Here is a 27,534-nt window from a genome sequence, read left to right on the forward strand (position 1 = left end):
CGGGGCAAGACAAGCATAGACCAAAAACTATATCAAAAGTGTGCTAAATTTATTTAGAATAGGGGACACGTTTCTTGCACTTCTATGGATTATGTTCAAATGATGCTTCGTTTAAAAATGTCGTATTTCATGTTGATTTCTTGACAACTGGCACTACGACAATATCAGAATTTGCCTAAAACTAATTTTTACTGTTAAAACCATATCCTTTGTTTTAAATCATCTCTGATTCACGCAGAAACTATTTTGATCATTTTTTAAATGCATTTAAGGGTTAGGCGACTCTTAATCCTGGAGATGACCTTGTTCCTATACAGTTGGCAATACCGCCCCAGGCCGACGTATATCCAAAGATTTATATCCTATCGAACCTGATTACTCTGAATCTCCTCAAATTATTATTGTATATAGGCTTTAGTTATGTAAAAGCTTCGGTAAATATCAATTTGTCCTGAAAAATGAGTAATTTAGGCTTCAATTGCTAAATTATGTAACTAGAAAATTATAAGAAAATTCGAATTTCAACTAAACCTTCTTCAAATCAATATTACAAGAACAAATGAGGTTGTCAAAGTGAATTTTTCAGTTGTATAGCCCTTTTACATTATTGTGAACCATCCATTGTAATAATAATGTGAATATAATGCTCACTTAAGGTATAATTAACGTTGGCTGTCTTGCCCCATATAACCATCTTACCCCACTTTCCCCTATAGAGGCTATCCAGATTTTTGTCCATTCCAGTCCATCTGACTGCCGCTTATTTTCCCGGATCGGCGAGCTCAACTATTCTTAACAAGTTCCATCGAGATTTGCGGTGCCTTATTCGTCTCACGGAACCATTCCTTTTTTTGGCGACTTTAATTCCACACATACTTATTGGATGTGTAATCGAATGAGCTAGGCGGGTAGAGTACTATTTCGCGAATACGAGTCCTCAGAGTTATCCATACACTTTCCGGATAGCTATACATGCATGTCTCCCAACGAAAAAACTAGTTCCACCTTAGATTTAGTTTTATCCAACAATATTGGAATGTCTGTCCCAGAAACGATTCACCTTCTCTCTTCGGATGATTTTCCAGTTCTGTTCACTATCAACGCCGATACACCATACAAGGATGAGGCGAAGAGATTCAAAAACTATAAACGTGCCAACTGCTCACTATTCAACAGTTCTGTTTCAAGAAGACTCGACCTCACATCACCCCTAATCAACAGTCTGTATTCGACGGACAAAGTCGATACTGCCCTCGAGTCTGCACTAAATGCCGCCGAGAACGATGCGTTACTTCTCGCAAATATCAGCTCCCTGATCAAACAAAACTTGACAGTTTTGTCGTTCAAAAGATCCATTACTGAAAAGAATCGTAGACAATGTCGTTTTTACCTATTGAAGATGAGAGTGGAAAAACATGTGATGAATTTAAAATTCACCACTGGACTGATTGTATAATCACCTTAATTTCCAGATTCGAAACGAATGTGCGGCACACAAATTCAGAAACTTTGGAACCACCATTCGCAATTTAATTAACGGCAATTCTACGGCAAGCCCCTAACGATAATCGACTGATAGTTACCGACACAGAAAAGGTAAATGCTCTAGCGGAAAGTTTTGCTCGAGCACACAACAATCAACTGGTTAGATGGAAGACCTCGTGATAAATACCTTCAACTTCGACCCTGCTACATATACAAAACCCAGTGAAATCAAGAAAATCATACATCGACTGAAAAATAGGAAAGCGTTAGGACAGGATGGAATTCGGAACGTCATGCTGAAGAGGCTACCTCGTAAAAGTCATGAGTAGAGAAAAACCCAACTTAATTCATCGAGTGGTGATACTGCCTTTCTCGTATTCAGCCAAGACACCAACCTTATATGGCGTTAATATGGTTCGATGCACCATTTTCTTTATAACTTTCAAACGCAACGGTCGATCGATATAAAATTCAATAGTGATCAACAAGACTTTTCCCCCTGTCGAATGAAGCTTGTTGCGAGAAAATCGGTTGAGGATTACTATATGAAAAGTTGTCTAATGTTTTTCTTAGCTTTTGTGCACACACATACACACGGAAAGACAGACAGACATTTGCTCAGCTCTTCGAGCTGAGTCGATTAGTATATAATACTATGGGTCTCCGAGGCTTCTATTAAAAGCTAAACTTTGTTGTACGAGAAAGGCAAAAAGCTCTGTCAGTTTTCGCGCGGTAAACAAACAAAACGCGTATTCTTAAGTGAGAAATAAAAGTTAAATATTATACTGTAAACCGTACATATTCTGCCTCCTTCCATTCCCGTCCGCCACATTGGTGACCCCGACGTGATTCGGAAGTAATCACGTAACACGGTTCGACGATTCGGTCGTTTTTTCGTTATTTCGACTTCAGCTCGATTCATAACCTCAAATTCAGTATAACGACTGCGACGGTTTCTGTAAAGCTGCCTGAATTCTGGAAAACAGATCCGGAAATGTGGTTTGCGCAAGCGGAAGCGCAGTTTATCCTTGCAAATGTAACGAAGCATGAAACCAAATTTTACCACATTGTAGCAACTTGCTTCCGCAACTGCGCCCGATGGCCAAAATGCAAGAGCTGGCCACGGGACTGAACGTGAACGATAATCTCCTAAAGATGTTGTTCTTGCAGCGCATGCCGGCTCATATAAGGCCGATCCTCATGATCAGTGACGGAACTCTCTCTCTCCGAACTAGCGGAAATGACGGAGACTCTCAATGTTGCAGCCGTTTCCTCCACTGGATGTGATTCTAATCAGCAGATGGCACCCATGAAAGAACAGCTTGAAACACTCAGCGCTGAATTTCGTCGACTAAGGAGCACTAGCACCGATCGACGCCGTAGCCGTAGCCGTAGCCGTGCTGGTACCATCGGAAATTTGGACAACAGGCACAGCGTTGCAAGCCACCATGCACTTTCCAGGGTCCAAAAAACTAGAATTATGCTCATTTGAATCGGCTAAGATGGGCACCAGTTTTTCAAACCGACGTCTAAAAATATACGATAAATCAAGTGGTATTCGATTCCTGACTGATACGGGTTCCGACGTCTCCATAGTACCAGCAAGCAGGCAACCGAAATCTGTTGGACCAATGCCATTCGTGTTGTACGCTGCCAACGGCTCTGAAATAAAAACATATCCCAAAAAGTTCATTTCTACTGATAAATCGCGAGGACGTGGCCTGTGCCGTTATCAATCATTAAAAATACTTGGGCTCTCGGAATGTGCACATTTGAGGTTGGAGAGCAAATCCCATACCTTCATCCATTGTTTCCTTGTGCAATTGCGATTGTGCTGGTCAATTACGGGGTAACAACTACGAAATGCACGGTCATCATGCTCTATGTGATTCCATAAAGAAATTAATTTGTCATCTTTGATTTTTCTGCCTTAGCTTTCCTCATAAAATTCGAAAAAAAAAGTTTCCGTTGGATATGCGATTTATTTTTTTGGGGGAACTATAAGATCGCTAAATGCGGTCAGGGAGTGCATTGATATTACCAGATTACCAGACTAAACAACAATCTATCTTGTTTTAACTACATTTTCATTCATTGTACCACTTATTCCGAGTACTTACAGTGGTCGCTCGGTTGAAGATCTGCTTATACTTCTCAACCGTTTGCTGGAAATGTTGGTCCTCCTTGTTCGGCTTCAAGAACCTGGGCTGCTTCTGAGCGGCTCGCCTCGACGCTTTAAGGTTGCGATTCCGTTCGTGTTGCTGTTTGACACGCTTCTTGCGAGCTTCCTTCTTCTCCGCTTTCAGTCGGGACATATGTGCCTCCGCTTGAGTGTTGATCTTCCTGTTGGATCTGATACCAACCTTGCCCTGGCGTGAAACTTCTCCACTAAACTCCTCGGTATTTTCGACAATGTTTCGCCGGCGTTCCTTAGGGGGAGGTTTGAGTTTTCCTGCTTTGGTTTGACGTTTGGCAGAGAACTGGGTGCTTGGTACTATGGCCATTTGTTCCTTTGCGTTCATTTGTTGTTCCTTCTTTTGTATAAGTTTCTGTATCTTCTTGGCACGTATTTTTTCTAGCTTTTGCTGATAAGTGGGGTTATTCAGCCTTGATTTCAAAAGCCGTTGTTGTTTGATGTTGTGTACTTTTCGGTCCTCGATGCTGAAGGAAACGATGGGTCTGCGATTTTTATTGAAAACTGACGGATTGTTATTCAATTTCCTCAAAACATCCAAGGCGATTGCATGCGTTTTGAAGGACAAAAATCCATATCCTCGCGATTGACCAGATGGACTGCCGAACGATGGCTTATTTTCACGCATAACACGACATTCTTGTGGATTTTTGCCAGCATGTTTCAAAACCATCTGTCGCAGGTCGTTATTTGTATAGTTAGGCGGCAGGTTATGAATTGTCAGCCGTTCTCGCGATACAAATCGGTTCAGATTTTTTAGCATTCCTGCACAACGCTGCTCCAATTGCAAACGTTGTGCCATATCCGTTTTGGAAACATCCTTAGCTCCTGGCGATCCAGCCATAACAACGCCTTCTTTCAGAAGATACAAATTTCGAGAATCCTTTGATACTGGGTCCTTGCTCTCCTTTTCACGTACTTGTTTCTTCTTCAGCGCTTCTAGAATTTCAATAAACTGATTATTTATCTGAATTTTGAAGCTTTGTTTCCTGCTCATTTCAGCTGAATCCATAAGTTTGAAAATGACAAAGGCAGTTCCCTTCGAGTGCCCCGATACGCGTTCCTTATTGATAAGGATTTTCTCTACAATGCCGAATTGTGACATGACATCTTTAATGCACGACTCTTCTGCATCATAGGGGACGTTTTTGAGAAATACCGTTCTACCTTCCTCTATTTCATTGTGATTTTTCTCTCTGAAGGAAATTTTAGGTTTTTCATCCTTGATGTTTTCTTTTGTATCTTCGTCTTCGGAAGCACCATGTTCTTCATCTTCATCGCCGTCTTCTTCATCTTCATCATCGTCTTCCTCATCTTCATCATCGTCTTCCTCATCTTCATCATCGTCTTCCTCATCATCACTTTCGGTCTTTACCTCCGTTTCTTGTACATCGTCATCCTCTTCATGCTTGATTTCTTCGTGTTTCACTTCCGTTTCTGCCTTTACTTTTTTGTATGTACCTTTGTGTTGTGCGTAACAAACCTAAGGAGAAGAATAAATGTAGCATAACTTGTATCGATAAAGAGAAATGTAGAAAAATAGCAAATTTGTCCCATATGGAAGGTACCAGCATGCCAGCCCTATTAAAATGTGCATAAACTCATTGCACAGCTTATTTTTTTCCTTCGAACTAAATCGTTTCAAAGTAATTCATTGATTGGGCAGCAATTTAACAAAATTTCAATGAGAACCCATATTTTTTTCCTTCCTTCATATACGTACGTAAAGCCTATATGATCACTCCAAAGCCAAACTTTTGAGAGCAGACTCGGAGACTCATAGTGTTATATACCAATCGACTCAGCTCGGCGAATTGAGGTGATGCTGTTATGTGTGTAGGTTTGTGTGTGTGTACTATACGTACAAGATTTTGTAGACACGCTTTTTGGGGCATTGGCCGGATTATTCGCAACAGGTTCCATTCGACGGGGAATCCTGTCCTATACTTTGCCATAGAACATTGTTCAGATTGGACTACGGGATCAGAAGTTATGGTCAAAATACTATTTTTTATGCGCAAAACACGCTTAAAACACTCATTTTTTTGCGCTAGAAAGGCGCCAAAACCGCTAGGTGGATTAATCAGGGTTGTTATATGAAGCATTTGAAAATTATGTATGGGTTGTTACACTTCACAGAACTCTCCTCCCTCTCTAAAAGTTACGTAATTTGTGGATGTTCCCTAACTGAATATGCGAATATGTTATTCACCGATTTTGTCTACCCCCAATGTTATCACGTTTTTGACCCGATTTTGTTACCCCAACAGATTTTGAAAACTAGTCGTTCTCTTTATTTTTGCAAATACTGTAAACAACAATGATTTTCATGAATTCTTTCACCGCCTGTGGTTTTTGATACATCATTTCTGAGTGCCTGTCAAGGATTTGTTAAGCCTTTTCAGGGTGTCGACTCAAATTTGAGAATAAAATTCCCTGATTTTACAGACCATTATCGAAACATTCCAGGTATGAAAATACAAGAAGCATATGAAAATATCTGCATGTATAAATCCTTGAAGTCCATATGAGTTCCTAAGTTACTGGAAGCCTAATCACTTCTAGAAGCAGAACATTAAGGATTTGTAGAATGTTGTATGTAATTCTGGTCATTCACAATGTTTGAAGTACATAAATGCGCAGAACTCCTGAAAGGTTTTCATAATTCACATCTTTCCAAAATTGGCAGCTATTAATGTTATAAACTTTTGGGTACCCTCATCCACCATTGAGAATTCTCAGGGACTCCCTGGAGTCGCAATAGATCCCCAAGACTATTGGCGGACTTTTTCCAATGGTTGAAGTTTTCATTATCTTTCTGGAAATTTGTGTGAAATCTTGTATCTTTTGACACGACTTTTGAATTATTTCCAAACAATCGTGGATTACAAGTTCCAAATCTTACGGATTAGGTATTTTCTTGGATATCGAGAAACCTTCATTGGCTCTCAAGTATACTTAGGAAGTAATAATTCTAATTCAGTGAAGTATATGAACTTCTTTAAATAGTCACGGATTGCATGCAATCTTCCAGATAATAAAGAATTCAATTCCTACAAACTCACGTAAATCGATGCAGCACTTACAGTAAGCCAAAGAAAACATTATGACCAGTGCAATACTTTAAATATTTTGGTCTGAATACACTTAAGTCGTTAAATTTTTGTCGATTGTAGCCTTCGGTTTAATGAAGCAATGATGGAAAATGATCAAAATAAAATTAGGTCGTGTTTGTGAAGGAGTAGCATAACAAGTCTCAACTGCCAAGGGGAGCTACAAAAAGATATTTTAGTTACAAGACACCAGATAAAAATTGTCGCTGTCGTCGCTGTCCGGAACATCTTTTGCTGGCGAGGATAGGGTGCTAAATGACAATAAAGGAAAAATACCTACATACGATTTGACAGTTCGGGACCCAACATGTTTCGGACAGCAGAAAAAAGGGAACCGAAGCGACATTCTTTATCTTGTAACTAAAATATCTTTATCGAATGTTGTTGTCGGTGGATCGTGTGCACAGCCTTATGTGCCGACACCTTCCTAAAACAATTTTAAATACTGATGGCAGTGAGATATTGTAAAAACAAGGCCGAATATATTCAATTACTCAACGCAAAGTAATTTAAGCAATCAACATAAATTAAAAATGTTGCATGTAGGAATTGTTGGGTTAATTTACTTTTCATCAATTTAAAAGTTATGTGAAATATCGCATACCCTTATTACGGTTTGGCGAAACCGTCGAAAACAGCTTAGTCAGATTTACTTAACTGGAGCGCGGTGGATTGACATGTTCAAACGTGCTCACATATTGGACGGTGTACGATATAGCGGTACATCGCCGCGATCGTCATTGATGATGATGCATTGGCGCATATGTATAGGACAATAAGGAAAGAATTTGTTTGGGTGAGGAGCGCGGAATAATAACTTAGCCAAAATGATAGAGACAATAAGAGTCTTCATTGAATCTACATACACGTATACAGGTGTATTGATATAAAGGGGTTTGTTGCCCAGTATGAAAAACAGAGAGAACATGATTTTGTTCATACCAATATAAAATTAAAAGGAAATATTGATATTGGGGTCTGAGTGGTTCGGAAAAGGAAGAGCCGACCCGAAGGGGTAATGATTCTTTGGGGAAAGGGGAATTTAATTCAAAGCCCAGTTGAAAGAAAGAGAAAACAATTGATTGATTGATTTTTAAGAAAATACTTAAAATCAAAGAGTAACACAAGCGGTAACTGTTACTAGCTCGGCGGTATGGTGCGCTGTTTTACAAAGAACCCATGCTGGGTTCGAATACAGATTTTAAAGTGAAGGTTTTTACAACTCCGTTGGTTTAGTAGTACAGTCCCATCCCGATTTTGGCAACACCCGTTTTTGTCTACCCCCGATTTTGGCAACACCCGTTTTTGGCAACATTTTCTTCCCGATTTTGGCAACAACCTCGAAAATATTTTTTTTTATTACTTTTTAGAGCTAAAACCTTTTTATTAACATGTAATAAGATAAACAAAACCAAAAGTGAATGTAATTAAGGTTTATATGCGTATTATGGGCTCTGTACGAATAGTGGGCACTTTTACTGAAATAATGAACCAATCTCACTGATTTTGTCGTGGATAAGCTGACTCACACCGTTCTATTGAGCGAAGCCCGCTGTTTACTTCACAATGCAACCGATACTGCATGAGTGATCCAGGAGCAAGCAAGCCCCTGTAGGTTTAATTGCTAGTGATTGGCATATTCGAATTTCTAAATGCGCTGGATAGCTATCCAATTTTTTTTCCAATTCGTTATGCTCATTATGCGCCTCTTTTCTGGTATCAGCCGAGAAACTGTCATTTTATCATTTTATCCGTCTTTCTGCTGCATTCCCGTATAGAAAATAAGCAACAATTTTATTTCAAAGAGTCGCAAATTTGTCTAGCGATTAATATCAGAACACTGTTGGCTTTTCCAGTTTCCTGATGTGTCAATTGCATAACGAGCTTTTTGATTCCAGCATGTTTGCCAACAGTTCAATAGTAATTGTAAGAGTTTGGTAACATGTAACCGTAAGGCTGTTGAGCAGGCTTTGACTTAAATCAGATCATGAGAAAAAATCGGGTTAATCTAAGCCAACTTGATGCTCTGCCGTGAGGCAAGTTATGAGCTTCCTAGGATCTTTGAAATTGGACGTTCGATGATTCACCGTTAAATGACCTACAACGCTCACCAATGGTAGCCCACCCACAAACACTTGGTAACACAACAATGAGCGTCGATACGGTGTGCTGATAGAATAAGCAATTCAAGCATTCTAAAAATGAAGACCTCTATGAGTCTGGAACTCTAGTACACTGGCTTGGCTTGTTAGACGGTATTGCTCATTGTTTATCACAGAAACGATCGCTCCTACTCGTTGTTTGGCATCCATCTGAGCGAGGCAGTTCACTCATTGGCTATGGATTTAGCATAGATTGCAATAGATCAATGCTCACAATGCTCACTCACACTTCCAATGCCTGCTCTCGAGTGTTCTGTTTGTGATGGCGAAGTATCAGAAGTGGAGTACCTTCTGTGAAGTTTCCATAAGATCGCTGGTGTAATTCTAGCTGCTTCGATAGGCGAGTGATGCGTCACATGTGGTTTTATTATTATTCATTCAGCCTAAGGTCGGAGTGGCCTCTGCGGTACATAATAGTCGTCTTCGTCCACTGCTGTACGTTACCAGTCACGCAGTCTACGGAGGGTCCGTAAATCGTCTTCCACCTGATCGATCCACCTTGATCGCTGCACACCTCGCCTTCTTGTGCCTGTCGGTTCGTTGTAGATAACCATTTTTACTCCAAGTGCGCGTTGGTCCAAGGAGGACCATCGCCACCGGTTTAATGAGGGAGTCTGTTAGGTACGGCGGCAAACTCTATTCGATCGGAGTGTTTTTTGGAGTCCAAAGTACGTACGCTTTCCTGCCAGGTTGCGTCTCCGAATTTGTCTGCTGATATCGTTATCGGAGATCAAGTGAGCCCAAGTACACGAATTTTTCAACCACCTTGATTTTTTCGCCATTGATACAAGCCCGTGGTGAATGGCCGTTGTCTTCTCTTGAGTCTACTTCGTCTTCAACGTGTTAATCACTAGCCTGATCTGCTTTGCTTCCCTCTTCAGTCTGATGTAGGATTCTTCCATCTTTTCAAAGTTATAATAATGATAGTAGTGCATGGAGAACTGGAGTGCGATAACCACACTATTACTCGTAGTGCGAGGTGCACATAGTGCTCATGGATCAATCATTGCCGTCTGAATTATTCCTGGGTTGAGTGCTAGGAGATCGACTAGTGCAAAGGAATTTGGTTTTAGTGAGTCGAGTGTAGTTAACCCATACTCACACTACATTGGATACGCTTGACCAATGTGCAAAATGCAGATTTCCGTTACCATTTTTTAAACAATGGAACGTCTTATGCCTTGCGTTCATTTTTTCATAATGTCAGCGGAAATTGTGCACAGAGCTTTACTCTTAATCACACTGACCACAAGAAAGTTTGCCTCCATCAAAATCCGTTATATAAGAATCCGAAATTTGTAGCACATTTAATCATCTTGTATCCGTCGGATCGCTTTTTGATTTATAAAGTGAATTATGATAAAAACAAGCATGTTTGATGGACTAAAATGTATATGAGATGTCAGATTGAAGTCAGCACTTCAATGGACTACAATAGAAACGTTTTTTCATCACTACAATTTTTTGTAAGGACGTGGCCGACGCTATTGTTAATTTCAAATATTATTTATTATTAAATAAATTTGTATTATGAAATTGGCTAATTAGTTACATTATCGTTTGATTACCATTCTTGAGTTTGTTTCAATTTTATTTGAACTACAATCTCCGAGTAATGAATAATATCGCAAAAATGTAAATTATGATGCACGTGCATCACACAAATACACTCCACATGCTTTGTAGTACATATTCTAAGTATTTAGCTTCAATAACGCAAACAAAAAAAAAATTGAAATTTTGTATGAAATTTTTTTCCCGTTTTTGGCAACATCCCCATTTTGGCAACATTAAAATCCGGTCGTGTTGCCAAAATCGGGAAGGGACTGTATCATGCATTTTGAAACATTTGGGACTTGTTGAATATTACTCTGTGAGACAGCAATGGTCAAGTTTAGGTGTAAAGAAAGGGGCAGATAGAGATACTCATTTTATACAAAAGATATATGAATTAATACATTAGTAAATTGAAGTAGCCACTTGTGTGCTCGAAATAAGAGAGTTTTAGAGAGTGGAAAGAGAACAGAATTTTTCCAAGAGAATTTCAAAGGGGACATCCAAAAAAGGGGGCAAAGTTTCGTAAAGTATGGAAGTCCAATATTAAGGCTGAATTAGCTAATTTATTACAAGAAATTAAATAACTATTGTAAAAATTTGGAATAAGGAATTGTTTCGGAATTTAGGGTAACGGTACCAATAGTGGAGGTATTAGTAGATCCACAAAAGAAAATATTTTTTAAAAATTGATATTTATGGGAAATTTAAAGCTTTAATATCTTATTCAATAGATAAACTAATAAATTTGCTAACTAAAATGAGATAGATGTCATTTAACATCAATAATTACCAAATATTGCTTGCACCACTATGGGTACACTGTTCCTTTAGTGGCGGTAAAAATTAATTTTGGTTCCCATAGTGGTGCTATCCATTGGTTTCTTATGAGACTCGCCACTATTGGTACAGTTGCACCACTATAGGTGCACGGGAGTCAATTTTGTTAAGGAAAATCATTGTTTGTTTTTCAAGCGAAATCTCAAGATAAGTTGCAACCATCCATACCATCGTGAAACCATCGTAAAGTGTATAAATATGATAAATCTTATTAAAATCCCACTACCTCCACTATTGGTGCTACCTCCACTAAGGATACGGTTACCCTATGGATTTTTCAAATAAGCTGATTAAGCATTTCGTGGAAGAGAACATTAGGGAGCAGTCTGAACAGATAAATGTGGGATGAAGAAAATGATTACGTTATTTAAGGATTCTCAGACCTTTTTTGGGGTCCAAAGTCCAGTCTGATGCAATTCATGAAATCATTATGAAATTCAGAACTCGGATTGACTATAAATACCGTGCGCTTTTCCAAGCTCGGGGTCAGTCCCAAATATTCAGCAGCACCTTTATTGGAATTCGGCGCTTTCTAGGTTTTCCTAGCCGGCCGCCTACCAAACACTCCAATTGAATCAGGGTTGTCCATTAGACACCTCGACACTCGTGACTAGTGCACGAATCGAGATCTAAGTTTAAACTAATTAACTTCTTGAAAAAGATAAAAGTTAAATTAAAAAAGTTAAAAAAAACAGTTAAATAGTCCGTCGCGGTAAAATCGAAAATCGGTGTTAGAGTCTCAGAATAAGTATCGATAAACAAAAAGTGTTAGTATCTCTGGGAAAGACATTGTCATACGGGAAATAGTGCAAAAGTTTGTAAAAAGGAAAATATTCGAGTTTATAATTATACGAAAGGTGTTAATTGTAATAAATAAGTGCTAAAATGTAAAAGAAGTTTATAATTGTGCAAACAAGTGATACATAAATAATAAAGTTTTATTCTAACCGTAATTGAGTGTTTGATCTAAAAACCCGAAAAACCAGTGCCGCGCCGTCATTTGTGCGTGAACAATATTCGCAAAAAAAAGAAGTTCGCTTCACGTGTACGTTATTCACTCCGATTTTGTTTTAACTATTTCCGTTTGATAGGTACCAGCTAAATCGCGTCGTAATTGTGTATTCATTGCTTTTGGTTTCTAGTGTCACTTCTATGCAGTGGAGAATCGCGCGCAAATCTGTGATTTGAGAACTTTGTGTTAATTTTCTTGCTTCCATAAGAAAACATAAGACATAAGAAAATCCATAATTGTAAGTAGAAATAGGAAATAAAATTATTCTTCATTGTAAGAAAAGAAAGACCGCCTCTCACTGATATTTGCTAAATCGGTGTCATCGTGAGAAGAATAGGTTTCTTGGTTAAAGAAACATACTCCAATCGTCACGGTTTCTCCTGTTGGCGGAATATTCCCGTTGTCGACACCTACCTCTGCTCCGGAACCAATGATCTAAATTCAGCAGCCACGATACACGTGACCTTTCCACCAGGACGCACCGACAGAAGCATTTTGGGAGTCCCCAGTTCCTTTTACTCAGTCGCGCCTACTGCAGCCAGCGTTCACCATAGTCGTCCTGGCCCTGAGTCAGAGGCGGATTAGGGGACTCCTAACTTGTTATTCAAGGCAAGTACATCTCTTATCGACATTCATCGCCTAATGTCGATTCAAATTTCAGCATCATCGATCAACTCTCAACCTCTGCTGGTTGGTCGCCTACAATTACTCCAAGCTTCTGATTCGCGCCAAGCCAAACTTCTGTTATCTATGCTAACATCCATTCGGAATTGAGTCCAAGTTCCATCGAACGAACCGGATTTGCAATAATAAATTACCATTCCTCCACCGCAACGTCAAGTCTCTGCTATGCATTGATCTAGTTCTCATCCGGGACGCACTTTTGATACCAACTGTGAGGAAGCCTCTATTCCACTCAACGCAGTCGAGCCATTCCAGCCTGCGACCAGCAGCCCTACGTGTGAGCTGGGAGACGGGGTCTTCCGGACACCAACTTTCGGCAAGTATGATCAGCCATCATCTCTGTCTCCGTATGAAAGTTTCCCGATTTCCAGCGAATTGCCGTGCCTACAAGCATCACACAGTACTACAGGACCTCATCACCAAGCCGCTGCAACCCAGTCGACAAATCGATACTAGCTGTAAGGAAGCCACTATTCCTCTCAGCGCAGTCGAGCTTCCGCTGCCAGCGACCAGCAGCCGTCCCGGTCCTGCGTCTAAGTCGGGAGACGGGGTCTTCCGAAACCCTATAACCGGCAAGTACAATCAGTTACTAGTATTCTCTATACCTGAGAGCATTCCGATTTTCAGTATTGCTACACCATCTCCACTCCAGTTCAACTCCATGTTACCGGATAGGCGTGCGGTTCCAGAATCTTCGAATGTCTTGATATACTACCAGAACGTCGGCGGGATCAATAGTTCTCTTGCCGATTATCATTTGGCCCTTACCACCGTAAATCAACTCTTTGACGAATTATACTGCGTTTATCGGCAAGATAGGTCATCTTCTAACAGTAACAAAAACATTGGAGGGGGTGTTCTGTTAGTTCGCTCCTGCTTTAAATCTCGCTTAGTGAGTCCTCCTGTAAACTCGTCGGTTGAGCAATTGTGGGTCGCTGTAACTACTACTGATGCCACTCTCTTCATCTGCGTTCTTTACATCCCTCCCGATAGAATCAATGATGCGGACAGGCGACACTCACCTCGCTGCGCTTAACTGGGTGGTCTCGTAATTAGGACCAAGGGACAAAATTATTATCCTCGGTGACTTCAACTTGAGCACAATCAATTGGTAGCGCTATAAGTCGGGATTTCTCTTCCCGATTGCATCGAGATCACTGATTGGCCAGACGTCTTGTTTGCTGCTTGACGCGTATAGCACAGCTGGACTGAACCAGATGAATGATGTGGAAAATGAAAACAACCGAATACTTGACCTGCTTTTCATCAGAAACGAACTCCGCGAGAGCTGTTCGGTTATGCAGGCCCCATCACCGCTCGTCAAGATTGTCAGACATCATTATCCCGTCCAGATGCAACTCAAGATAAAACCGCTCCATAACTTCTACGAGCCGTCTGAAAGCATTTCATACGACTTTTACAAGGCCAATTTTAACGAGATGAATGTCTTTCTTGCTCAAGTTGACTGGGATGCGGCTCTTAGAGATTCTGACGTCAACCTAGCTGCTTCGACCATGTCAAACATACTACTTTACGCCATCGACCAGTTTGTTCCCGTGAGATCCATACCAGAACCGGCCAAACCAGCCTGGTCTAATGCTCATCTAAAAAATCTGAAAAGAATCAAACGCGCGGCCCTCAGACAACACTGCAAGTATCGTACGGACTCTACAAAAGCTAGCTATATCAAGGCCAATTCCGAATATCAGCAACTCAACGATCATCTCTTTAACGCCTTTCAATATGGTTTGCAAAGTCGTCTCAGGAATAATTACAAAAGCTTTTGGCGGTACGTCAACTAACAACGGAAGGAATCAAGATTGCCATCAACGATGACTGACGGTTTATCTGAAGCCCAAACTACCAACGACATTGCTAATTTGTTCCATACTCAATTCAGTAGTGTATTTACTAATGAGTATCTCGACCCACAAGATGTAGTTATTGCCACCAGGAATGTTCCCAGTCTTCCTGCCGCTAGGCAACCATTGGTCATCACTAACGATTCAATAATAGCTGCCAGTAAGAAGTTGAAAATCTCCACGGGATGCGGCCCAGACTGTATCCCATCGCTTGTGATTAAACGTTGCTCAGAGTCCCTTGTCAGACCACTTACTGCAGTATTCAACCTCTCGACTTCCGGGGTGTTTCCAGTTCGCTGGAAGCAGTCATGTTTTTCCAGTTTTCAAAAAAAGGGCGGCTGCAAGAGGACCGTATCTAACTACCGGGGAATAGCTGCGCTGTGCGCCGTTTCCAAGCTATTTGAGTTGATTGTTCTTGGCGAATTGACTTCAAGCTACGCCCATTACATTTCAAACGACCAGCACGGGTTTATGCCCAAACGTTCAACGACCACTAACCTAGCGTGCCTCACTTCCTTTGTAATAAAATAAATAGAGAATGGCCATCGGGTGGATGCAATCTATACAGATCTTTCTGCTGCATTCGACAAAATGAATCATCAGATTGCCATAGCAAAATTTGACAAATTAGGCATTAATAACGCTCTGCTCAGCTGGCTTCAATCCTATTTATCAGGTCGCAGTAGGGTAACGGCTGTATTTTGGACCGGGCTCTTATTTTGGACCACCTAGCTGAATTTTGTATTTATATCACACAAAACTAAATAAAACGTGCAATATTTAAATTTTATTGCGCAAAGAAACTATCCATTAGGTATTTCCTACATTTGTTTCTTATAAAATATTGCAATTATTAAGAATATTTTCACGTATTTACCCATGCCGGCTGGATTAGACCAAAAATAAGACGACATTGTAAAATTGAAGTCAACTTTCAAAAGCTGTAAGTTTATTTGTACATAGATTTAAACCACGTGAATGATGTTGTTGACTCTTTAAAACCTAATTGAAGCAGTTTCATATCTCGAACGAAACATTTTAAGCTTAAAAACAGTATTCTGAGGCATGTCCAAAATAGGTTCATTTTTTATTGAACCGAACATATTTTCGACATATCTTCTTTTTAAGTTCTAGATCTCTTAAACTTTTGTTTTTAGCAACCATTTGTTTCTCTAGTATCAAACCATTCATAAATTACTGTTCATACCGCATTTATAAATTACCGTTTATTGATGTAAGCCCTAGAAAAATGTCTATTAACCCAACATGTAACTGCGATTGCGATTGTGAGCAGAATAGTTGAGAAATCTCTACGACAAGAACCAATCTTTGCTATAGCTCTCCGTCCGTGCTGTTTGCCAATGCAACAGAGTTCCGCGTTCTACGATTATGTTTCGTTTTGAAAAAGAATATGCAATGAGCAAGGAAGAACCAGGCAACCCACTACTATCAATGGCGCAAATGGAACAGATCTAACAAACTACATAAAAAATATGCAGGGTATGTATGCAGGTGTATACATCACGGCAATGGGCCAGAAGTTTGTTTTGCTTTGATGATGCTGTACCGAGTGGTACTGACATTGAAATTAGTTTCAATACCCTAAACTTGTAGATATTGTTCTAAGCTTTGAATGCCTATAAAAATGTATTGCTTCACAAGGACTTTCAGGATGAAAACGCCGAAAATGCTGGAGATCGCTAATTTAATCCAATAGTAACATAAGCAAGCAATACAAAATTGTTCGAGTGGTCCAAAATATGTTCAACAGGTGGTCCAAAATAAAAACAGGTGGTCCAAAATTAAATCTTACATATCTTCAGAATTTATGGTAGTTTGGTTCTTTCAGTGGGATTTACAACATTTTTACCTACAAATCCTACTTAGCATTCACCACTTTTTAGTTGCATAGGGAATTGATCAAGTATTATTACAAAATCTAACTTTTATTCGACAAAATTGTTCGGCCATCTCCTAAAGTGGTCCAAAATACCTCCCTTACCCTATGGCGGTGAAAATTGGAGATCATTTCCTCACCGTTTGCAGTCCGATCCGGCGTTCCACAGGGTAGTCATCTTGGACCGTTTCTGTTTCTGCTTTATATGAATGACGTCAACTTTGTTTTGAAATGTCTAATGCAACGTACACACCAGTCAAGCAGTTTGACGAACATTGACTCCGCCCCCAAGAAAACGCTTCAGTTGCTGCGTTGTTTGAACGTGTGTGAAGTTGTTCGACCAACCATTTGACAGTTGGCGGCTCGGTTGGAAAAAATTAAAACGGTTTGATTTTGGTTTGAGTTGTCGGGGGTGGAGTCAAGGTTCGCCGAACATGTTTGAGCATTTGTAGTGAAGTTGCACAAATCCCCATATATTTTTTGATGGTTGGCGCTCCAGTTGGCGCTTCGGTCGTTCGTGTGTGATATCGTTGGTCGAATGAATTGATTGTTCGTGCCGCTTATTGCAAAACTTAATGGATGTTTGAATAAACGAGAGGTGGAGTCAATGTTGGTCAAACTGCTTGACCGTGTGTACGTTCCATAAAGTTATCGTTACGCAGACCGCATCGTGCTTTCGTGCTGTGCGGTTCTTTCTCTCTTTGCGGAAGGAAGTTTTTAATACTACCCGAAGCTATTTTAATTTCAACAGTGCTTCTCAGCGCTATTTGTACCCACTGATCCCGTTACGATCTTTGCAAGGACCCGTGCCTTCGTTTTACGTTGGACCCGTTTGCGGAAGTAAAATTCCGACAAGCGGTGGTAATCCTGCAGGGACACCGTTCTGGGAAAAAACCTCTTAGAAGGTCACATCTCCACGCTCAGCAATGAGCATTAATAAAAAAAGAGGAAGGGGGAGTCTCTGAATTCTCCACTTCCTTCAAAGAAATAAGGTTTCAAGACCGTCCTGCCCAAGCGCGGAAAAAATAGAAGGAAGCTGGAGACTTCAGATATTCCTTCTAAATCTAATGTTGACATTGTTTCTTCTCCTATCGAACTGAGCAATCAGTTCGATTTGATTAATGATGAAATTGAGCAAATCGAATCTACCTTTAGCCCAGGTGATTCGATTCATGCGAAGAAACAAAAGATTCCGCCAATTGTGGTATCTGTTGCCGAGTTTTCTGGCTTTCGGAATGAAATCTTGAGTAACCTTCAGGGGATAAATGTTTCATTTCAGATTGCTAGGAAGGGTGACTGCCGCGTTTTGCCGGGATCCTTTGACGATCGCAAACGTCTTCTTCAGTATTTAACTGAGAAGCGCCATAAATTCTTCACATACGACGACAAAACTGAGCGATTGTTCAAAGTCGTCTTGAAAGGTCTCCCCAGTGATGACAAATCACTGGATGAGATTAAAATTGAAATTTCCCAATTACTTGGATTTTCACCAGTCCAAGTAATTAAGATGAAAAAGAAATCCCATTCTGGTACTTCCCAGAGGGGCATTTCTCAAGAATTTTATTTAGTTCATTTTAACAAAAGTGAACTAAATAATATGAAAAGTTTAGAAAAGGCCTGTATTATGTCTCATGTCCGTGTTACATGGGTACATTTCCGCAGGCCTGGGGGAAATTTCCAAAACCCCACCCAGTGCCGTAAGTGCCAAAAGTGGGGTCATGGAACCAAACATTGTCACATGGATGCTAAATGCATGATTTGTGGTGGAACCTCTCACGCCAAGGACGCATGTCCTGTGAGAGAAGATTCCAATAAATTTAAATGTGCTAATTGTGAGGGCAATAATAAATCCAATTTCTGGGAATGCCCTTCACGCAAAAAAGTTTTGAATTCCCGTGCAAAATTGATGACGGGAAATCCCAATCGGATCCCAGATTCAACGGGTATAAATTTTTCAAACGCTCAAATTTCGAAACCGGTTACCGGTCGAGCAATTCATACCCACCACAATTCACAAACACATTTTGCCGCTCGTCAACGGGTAGCAAGCACTTCAGTAAATTCCAATTTTTCCAATGTACCTACGTATGCAAACATCGCTGCTGGTAGACAAAATTTCTCTTCTCAAAATGAGGTTTATACCCATGTCCCAACGGAAATTAATGGTCATGTTGCCGATTCAGGTAGCATGACTGCTTCCGATTTTGATTTTTTAACTGAACAATTGCATCACATGATTGATGCAATGTTCAAAGCAAATACCATTCCTGAAGCTGTTCAGGTTGGTATAAAGTACACACAAAAAATTGTTATCGGACTCCGTTTCAATGGATCCAAATAATTGTGTGAAAGTTCTAAATTGGAATGCCCGCTCTCTAAAGGGTAAGGAAGATGAATTATTCAACTTCCTAACAGTTCATAATGTGCATATTGCCATTATAACTGAAACCTATTTAAAACCAGGACTCTCCATTAAAAGAGATCAAATTTTTTTTATCTACAGAAATGATCGTTTTGACAGCGCCTGTGGTGGGGTCGCCATTGTCATCAACAGACGTATCAAACATAAATTATTTTCTTCGTTCGAAACCAAAGTTTTTGAAACCTTGGGAGTTTCTGTTGAAACAAATTTTGGACAATTTTCCTTCATTGCAGCCTACTTGCCTTTTCAATGCAATGGGCAGCAAAAGAATTTGTTGAAAGCTGATCTTCAAATTCTGACTCGCAACAAATCAAAATTCTTCGTAATTGGTGACTTCAATGCCAAACACCGTTCATGGAATAATGCTCAAAGCAATTCCAATGGTAAAATTTTATTTGAAGATTGTTCTGCGGGATATTATACTATTCAATATCCCAATGGACCAACTAGTTTTTCTTCCAGTCGAAATCCTTCTACAATTGATTTAGTTTTAACGGATTCAAGTCAGTTGTGTGGCCAATTGGTAACTCATGCTGACTTTGACTCTGATCACCTTCCTGTGACATTTGAAATCTCACAAGAAGCCATTTATAATCCAATCAGTTCTACTTTTAATTATCATAGAGCTGATTGGGATTTATATAAAACATATATCGATAGGAATTTTGATGTTAACATTGCTTTGGATACCAAAAGTGATATTGACAATGCGCTCGTATCTTTGACAAATTTAATTGTCGAAGCCAGAGGCATTGCAATTCCTAAATGTGAAATTAAATTCAACTCCATTATTATTGACGACGAACTTCAGCTACTGATCCGTCTTAAAAATGTGAGGCGAAGGCAATACCAAAGAACTCGCGGTCCCGCGTTGAAAGTTATTTGGCGAGGTTTGCAAAATGAAATTGAAAAACGTTTCGCTTTTCTTAGAAATACCAACTTTGAGAATAATGTCTCGAAGTTGGATCCCAGTTCGAAACCCTTTTGTAAATTAACGAAATTTTTTTAAAAAAAACCTCAAAAGCCAATTCCAGCGCTTAAAGAGGGAAATAAAATTTGATTAACAAATGGCGAGAAGGCTCAAAAACTTGTTCAGCAGTTCGAGAGTGCCCATAATTTTAGTCTAGGTCTCACTAGTCCAATTGAGGATCAGATTACATGGAGCTTCGAAGACAATCTCAATCAAGAGAATGTTTTTGACCCTTCGTTGGGAGCTAATTTGGATGAAGTGAGATCTATTACTAGAAAATTTAAAAATATGAAATCATCGGGTGATGATGGTATTTTCTACATACTTATCCACAAACTTCCTGAGAGCTCTTTATCCTTTTTGGTTAATTTATTTAACAAATGTTTTCAATTGGCATACTTTCCAGATGAATGGAAAAACGCCAAAGTTGTTCCAATTTTGAAGCCGGACAAAAATCCAGCTGAGGCTTCTAGTTATCGCCCAATCAGTTTGCTTTCTTCAATAAGCAAACTGTTTGAAAAGATTATTTTAAATAGAATGATGGTTCATATTACTAGATTGCTTTGAGAATAGGTCGTATGTGCAAAAGAGAGGCTCTCTTTGTTCACACTCTCTTTCGCTTGTACATAAGCTAGTTTTGCATATGTTGCCACATTTTCACCTCAGAACACTAGACAAAGCTATAATCTTTAGGTATCTGCCAAGAAATCTAAAGTAAACTTTATTATAGATCTGTAATAATCGAAAGAGAATGGAACCAAAGAGAGACTCTCTTTTGCACATACGACCTATTTTCAAAGCACTCTAGATTAATGACAATTCTATTTTTGCTGATGAGCAATTTGGTTTTCGCCATGGGCATTCAACCACCCATCAGTTATTAAGAGTAACGAATTTAATTCGGTTCAACAAATCTGAAGGATATTCGACTGGAGTTGCTCTTCTTGATATAGAGAAAGCATTTGACAGTGTTTGGCATGAAGGTTTGATTGTAAAATTGATGAATTTTAATTTTCCTCTGTACATCATTAAACTGATCCAAAATTATTTATCAGATCGCTCACTGCAGGTAAACTATCAGAATACTAAATCTGATAGATTACCTGTAAGGGCTGGTGTTCCCCAAGGCAGCATACTGGGGCCCATATTGTATAACATTTTTATTTCTGACTTACCTGATTTACCACCAGGGTGTCAAAAATCTTTGCAGATGACACAGGTCTCTCAGCCAAAGGGCGAAGCCTTCGTGTCATTTGTAGTAGATTGCAAAAAAGTTTGGATATTTTCTCCACTTACTTGCAAAAATGGAAAATTTCCCCGAATGCTTCCAAAACTCAGCTTATAATTTTCCCACATAAGCCGAGAGCTTCTTATTTGAAACCTTCTAGCAGACATATTGTCACTATGAATGGGGTTCCAATTAATTGGTCTAGCGAAGCTAAATATTTAGGACTTCTGCTAGATCAAAAATTAACTTTTAAAAATCACATTGAAGGCCTTCAAGCCAAATGTAACAAATATATTAAGTGTCTATATCCACTTATAAGCTGGTAAGGATGGTATCGGAGCTGAGCTCATCAAGATGGCCCCGGAAAAGCTGGCCACTTGCCTGCACAAACTGATAGTCAGAATCTGGGAAACCGAACAGCTACCGGAGGAGTGGAAGGAAGGGGTTATATGCCCCATCTACAAGAAAGGCGACAAACTGGAGTGTGAGAACTTTCGAGCGATCACCATCCTTAATGCCGCCTACAAAGTGATATCCCAGATCATCTTCCGTCGTCTGTCACCATTAGTGAACGAGTTCGTGGGAAGTTATCAAGCCGGCTTCGTTGACGGCCGCTCGACAACGGACCAGATCTTTACTGTACGGCAAATCCTTCAAAAATGCCGTGAATACCAGATCCCAACGCACCATCTGTTCGTTGATTTCAAGGCGGCATACGACAGTATAGACCGCGTAGAGCTATGGAAAATTATGGACGAGAACAGCTTCCCTGGGAAGCTTACCAGACTGATCAAAGCAACGGTGGATGGTGTGCAAAACTGTGTGAAGATTTCGGGCGAACACTCCACTTCGTTCGAATCGCGCCGGGGACTAAGACAAGGTGACGGACTTTCGTGCCTGTTGTTCAACATTGCGCTAGAAGGTGTCATGCGGAGAGCCGGGTGTAACAGCCGGGGTACGATTTTCAACAGATCCAGTCAATTTATTTGCTTCGCGGATGACATGGACATTGTCGGCCGAACATTTGCAAAGGTGGCAGAACTGTACACCCGCCTGAAACGTGAAGCAACAAAAGTTGGACTGGTGGTGAATGCGTCAAAGACAAAGTACATGCTTGTGGGCGGAACCGAGCGCGACAGGGCCCGCCTGGGAAGCAGTGTTACGATAGACGGGGATACCTTCGAGGTGGTCGAGGAATTCGTCTATCTCGGATCCTTGCTAACGGCTGACAACAACGTTAGTCGTGAAATACGAAGGCGCATCATCTGTGGAAGTCGGGCCTACTACGGGCTCCAGAAGAAACTGCTGTCAAAAAGATTCGCCACCGCACCAAATGTGTCATGTACAAGACGCTTATAAGACCGGTTGTCCTCTACGGACATGAAACATGGACAATGCTCGAGGAGGACTTGCAAGCACTCGGAGTATTCGAGAGACGGGTGCTTAGGACCATCTTTGGCGGTGTACAAGAAGACGGTGTGTGGCGGCGAAGAATGAACCATGAGCTCGCCCAACTCTACGGCGAACCCAGTATCCAGAAGGTAGCTAAAGCCGGAAGGGTACGATGGGCAGGACATGTTGCAAGAATGCCGGACAGCAACCCTGCAAAGATGGTGTTCGCTTCCGATCCGGCAGGTACGAGACGGCGTGGAGCGCAGCGAGCGAGATGGGCAGACCAGGTGCAGAACGACTTGGCGAGCGTGGGGCGTATCCGGGGATGGAGAGATGCGGCCTCGAACCGTGTATTGTGGCGTCAAATTGTTGATTCAGTGTTATCTGTTTAGATGTTAACTAAATAAATAAATAATAATAAATAAAATAATAAATCCACTTATAAACAGAAAATCAAAACTTTGTCTTAAGAACAAACTTTTGATTTACAAACAAATTTTTAGACCTGCCATGTTGTATGCTGTGCCAATATGGACTAGTTGCTGCAATACCAGAAAGAAAGCACTTCAGAGGATTCAAAATAAAATTCTGAAAATTATTCTGAAGTTGCCTCCGTGATATAGTACCAATGAACTTCATAGAATTTCTAATATTGAGACATTGCAACAAATGTCCAACAAAATAATTTCCAATTTTAGACAAAAATCGTTGCAATCTTCTATTGCAACGATTAACTCCTTGTACCCTTAGTATAAAATAGGTTAAGATTAGTTTAAGTTGAAAACATTGTAATTCCTACATGGTTCAATTCAACCAGAGGAAAAATTCTAACTGCCAGAGGCAATTGAAATGTATTAATAATAACTAAAAATATAACATAATAAAATTAGTTTAAAAAAAAAGGATATTACTGTATGTAGTTGTAGTTGGAATGATAAGAAATTCCAGCGATTGTAAAAATTTATAATTGGTCCAATGATCTTTTACGTACATAAAGCGTGAAAAGAAGGCAGACCAAAAGATTTTTAAAGTTTAAGTTAAAATAACAAGTAAGCGGCCCTAATTTGAATTGTTTGTAAATTCTAGTCATACGAACCTGTAACTTTCGACCCATGAAGATGTTTCCGTCCATTTCCTGTATGGCCCTATCCGATTCCTCCCGTTTCGTGTACTGTAGGAATGCACAGCCTACAAGTCGACCATCCGGTCGTTTCAAGATGTTAACCTCCTCGAGAGTTCCATACTTCTCAAACTCCGTCCGAAGCAATTTGTCCGTTATTTTGTACGAAACATTGCGGACAATAATTCGGTACTGGTGATGCGCGAACACACGGCTTCGCTTACGGATCGCATTTTTGCTGAACCCTCTGTGCTCATCCATGTCCGGTTTCTCGTCTTCCTCGGCCGAACTCATGATTGCTGAGAAGGAAATAAATAATAGTAGGCATTAGATCAATCCGTTGAAAATAGTAAATCAATTTAGTTTACTTACTTTATTTATTGAAGCAAAAACCGGAACAATGAACGCATGTGGGTCATTAAAATGTTGAAACACGTTTGTAAATATTTTGAAGGCATGAAATGCGCAGGTAAAAGAAAAAATATTTATAATTTACCTGATTACACGCTCGTCCGACTGAACTCAAATTTGGGTCGAATTAACTTGAAATAATATCTTATTATTATTATTATTATTATTTATCTTTATTAACGAGATTTTCGGCCCTTGGCCGGCTCCTCTCAAATAATAGTGCTGTCCAATGAGAGCTTGAAGTAGCTCGAAGTTTCTCCCTGTCCTGCTCATGCCCATTTGTTGACAAAAAAGAACGAGCAGGACGGGAACAACTTCGAGCTACTTCGAGCTGCTCATTGGACAGCACTAATATCTTCCTTCGAAACGTCAAACGATGAGTAATCGAGTTTTATGAATTTGAGTGACAAAAAAGGAATTCAATTATGTTGAAAACTAGAGGTATTTATTATTTATTAGAATGAGAGTAAAACTACTAGAGTGAGTTAAAAATTTGAACTTCATGCTCAAAGTTGAGATCTTTAAACCTTTTTTAGGTTACTTTATTTTTCCTGTGCGCAACCGCTGGTTACCCGATTTTACTGCTGTCAAACTTGTCAAAGTAAAACAAAAATAATTAAAAAAACGAACATGTGAATTTTGTTTTTCTTGCCTGCTTGTGCCGATTGCAGTGTTCAACTATTTGCAGCAACTTAATAATTTAATACTCGACGAATAACAAACTTTATTAATTCCATACGGCTTCACATCTCTACCAGCATAAAATGTTACTAAAAACAATTTTCAACAGAGGTAATTACCTTAAATCGGAAAACCATAACACTATTACATCACTAACGAGCATTATCAAAGCTTCATTCAGATGTCTGTCAACATTGCCCGTTCCGGAACCGACCACAGCAGTTTCCAATAAAGGTATGAAAGTTACAGGATTTTAATAATTCTAATGTCTATTTATAATGTTAATTTGATTCCAGCCAATGATGTTCTTAAGCATCCGGATTATTTTGGAATTCACCGGCTTTTCACGGTGGAAGATTTATTCAAAGCGAACATTCATCTGGGTCACAAAGAAGGGACGTTGCACAGTAATATGAAGGGTTACCTGTTCGGTAGCCGACTGGGGTATTGCATAATCGACTTGGACAAAACGGCAGAATACTTGCGGCTTGCCTTAAATGTAACGGCCCATATTGCTTACCGGGGCGGAGTCATTCTTTTTTTAAATCGAAATGCTCAGACCGGGCATATAGTTGAGAAAACTGCAATGGAATGTGGAGAATATTCTCATACACGATTCTGGCGAGGAGGTGTTTTTACCAACGCGAACGTACAATTTGGGGCAGTAACGCGGCTTCCTGATTTGTGCATTTTCTTCAATACCCAGAATAACATTCTGGAGATGCACAATGCAGTTAAGGATTCCGCCAAAATGGCTATACCGACTATTGGTGTTGTTGATACCAATTGCAATCCCAATCTTATTACGTATCCTGTTCCCGGCAACGACGATAGTCCGTCGGCTATTGAACTATACTGCAAGCTATTCAAAAGTGCAATTCTGCTGGGAAAAGCCAAAATGAAGGAGGATGCTGTAAACAACTAGGTAATTGGGATTGTTGTTAAATAGAGGAATCTACGAACAAACGACCATTTTACTACGAAAGAAAGTTCGAATAATACTGCATGTATTCCAAAATCCAAAAACGAATAATGTGGTATAATTTATTTATGTAACTTACGGGTTATCCCCGTTTTTTCGTATTGGCAGGCATTATGTTTTAGCCCCTATTTCTATTGGTTCTGGAACATTACCTTCCCACTCCATTGTTTGATAGCTAATATCCCCATTTGGCCCTTCGAATGCAAAAACACAAACTTTGTTGACCACCACAGACAGCCGACAGCATCGGATGAGATATTTAACATCTAGTCGTTGTGCTTCATCTGTCAGGATGTGAACCATGTGAGAAGCATGGTAGTAGAGTGGATCTCCTGGATAGAGAAGGAAATCGCATCCGAAGGAGTCGCCTCCCGTTATGAAAACTGGACGAGTTCTCCAGATATCCTTGAATATTTTGTATTTGTGATGCTCATGTTTGGGGAGGTCGTATTCATGGTGAGTATATTCTAAATTGTGGAAACATAATAGTATTTTAAATTACTTATCAACGCCGTTAGAAGACTCACCTGCACTAAGAGGATATTCATGAGGAATTTGTACCAACTTTTCAAATTCCATGGTTTCCAGCTTGCTGACTTCTTCCTTCACTAGTGTGTCTGCATCAATCGAAAGGTCTGAAAATAAATTTCGAAATTAAATAATTATGATTCTCAGATAACGGTCACCGGTTGAACTATAAATTGTAGAAATCGATTCCCCAACCGATACTTTAGGCTCAGAAATATAGAATATGAAGATCAAGATAGCAATAAGATTCCATTGGACTTCAATGCTAAGTGTGTTTCACAGATCAATACCAATTTTGAGAACATACCTGCTTCTTTGATTCCGCTTTTTAACAGCTTTTTGCGCTTGCCCTCGATGATTGTGGGCAAAAGCCGTTTGAATTCGGCCATTCTCTTCTCTACGATCGGTTGTTTTTGCTCATTAATTTGTTGCTGAATTAGCGAGGCAAACTGCTGCTTTGCTACCTCACTGGGACAGCTCGTTAGCACTGTGTTCTTATCTATTAGCTCGATGAGTCCTTCGTCAAGTCCCAGCTGAATCTCCAACGGGGTCAGTACCGCCGGTAAACCATAACTTGTAGCGCTTCGTGGTTTGGAGACAGGTGTCCCTATCAGGTTTCCGACGATCCGATGAGTGGAACGGAGTTTCAGATAGTCTGTTGAATTATGAAGATCACGATGAGTGAGTTGTGGAGCTTAGTTAACTTGGTTTACCTTCTGCATCGTAGACGAAACCCCGGTTGTGTTGAAACGTTACAGGAATTTTACTAACCATTGTGTAAACAAACGTGTTGCTGCTAATCTAGAACTGCTTTAACTCTTACAATATGATAAATTAGGGATTTTAATAAATTAGGATTTCATTATTGTAATCTAGGAAGCTATTACGAATAATAATTTGCGCAGATTCCGCCTTATTAGACCCCTGCGCGCAAATTATTTGCGTGAATATTTTCCCCGTGTCACAAACAAAAATGAATTGACACTGTTTGCTGTTT

The 27,534-nt window shown here is 39.9% G+C and overlaps 3 protein-coding genes across 3 annotated transcripts; 1 reads left to right on the top strand and 2 right to left on the bottom strand.

The window, feature by feature from the left end:
* Nucleotides 1-3,553: 3,553 nt before the first annotated feature.
* LOC134220308 (RNA-binding protein 28) lies at nt 3,554-24,455 on the bottom strand. The gene is made up of 3 exons (XM_062699329.1): nt 24,308-24,455; nt 23,912-24,234; nt 3,554-5,162 (listed from the first exon to the last, which is right to left on the bottom strand). Exons 2-3 carry the CDS (start codon nt 24,227-24,229, stop codon nt 3,573-3,575), a joined length of 1,908 nt encoding a protein of 635 aa, XP_062555313.1. The 5' UTR covers nt 24,230-24,234; nt 24,308-24,455; the 3' UTR covers nt 3,554-3,572.
* Nucleotides 24,456-24,939: 484 nt separating this feature from the next.
* On the top strand, nt 24,940-25,993 carry LOC134220311 (small ribosomal subunit protein uS2m). Its single transcript, XM_062699334.1, has 3 exons — nt 24,940-25,138; nt 25,199-25,261; nt 25,324-25,993. Exons 1-3 carry the CDS (start codon nt 25,111-25,113, stop codon nt 25,950-25,952), a joined length of 720 nt encoding a protein of 239 aa, XP_062555318.1. The 5' UTR covers nt 24,940-25,110; the 3' UTR covers nt 25,953-25,993.
* Nucleotides 25,994-26,057: 64 nt separating this feature from the next.
* Nucleotides 26,058-27,534, bottom strand: LOC134220310 (tRNA-splicing endonuclease subunit Sen34). Its single transcript, XM_062699332.1, has 4 exons — nt 27,251-27,534; nt 26,845-27,192; nt 26,537-26,644; nt 26,058-26,476 (listed from the first exon to the last, which is right to left on the bottom strand). The coding sequence occupies exons 1-4, from the start codon at nt 27,309-27,311 to the stop codon at nt 26,121-26,123; spliced, it is 873 nt and encodes a 290-aa protein (XP_062555316.1). The 5' UTR covers nt 27,312-27,534; the 3' UTR covers nt 26,058-26,120.

The sequence above is a fragment of the Armigeres subalbatus genome, chromosome 3, assembly GCF_024139115.2.
Source record: "Armigeres subalbatus isolate Guangzhou_Male chromosome 3, GZ_Asu_2, whole genome shotgun sequence".
In the NCBI taxonomy this organism is placed as follows: domain Eukaryota; kingdom Metazoa; phylum Arthropoda; class Insecta; order Diptera; family Culicidae; genus Armigeres; species Armigeres subalbatus.

Bases quoted from the DNA above. Each gene is read 5' to 3' on its own strand.
- LOC134220311 (XM_062699334.1), top strand. From the start codon at position 25,111: ATGTTACTAAAAACAATTTTCAACAGAG. The intron at 25,139-25,198 runs GTAATTACCTTA...GCATTATCAAAG, and splicing joins AAAAACAATTTTCAACAGAG to CTTCATTCAGATGTCTGTCA. The intron at 25,262-25,323 runs GTATGAAAGTTA...ATTTGATTCCAG, and splicing joins CACAGCAGTTTCCAATAAAG to CCAATGATGTTCTTAAGCAT.
- LOC134220310 (XM_062699332.1), bottom strand. From the start codon at position 27,311: ATGGTTAGTAAAATTCCTGTAACGTTTCAACACAACCGGGGTTTCGTC. The intron at 27,193-27,250 runs GTAAACCAAGTT...ATAATTCAACAG, and splicing joins TTTCGTCTACGATGCAGAAG to ACTATCTGAAACTCCGTTCC. The intron at 26,477-26,536 runs GTGAGTCTTCTA...TCCACAATTTAG, and splicing joins TGAATATCCTCTTAGTGCAG to AATATACTCACCATGAATAC.
- LOC134220308 (XM_062699329.1), bottom strand. From the start codon at position 24,229: ATGAGTTCGGCCGAGGAAGACGAGAAACCGGACATGGATGAGCACAGA. The intron at 5,163-23,911 runs GTTCGTATGACT...TCTTCTCCTTAG, and splicing joins TCATGGGTCGAAAGTTACAG to GTTTGTTACGCACAACACAA.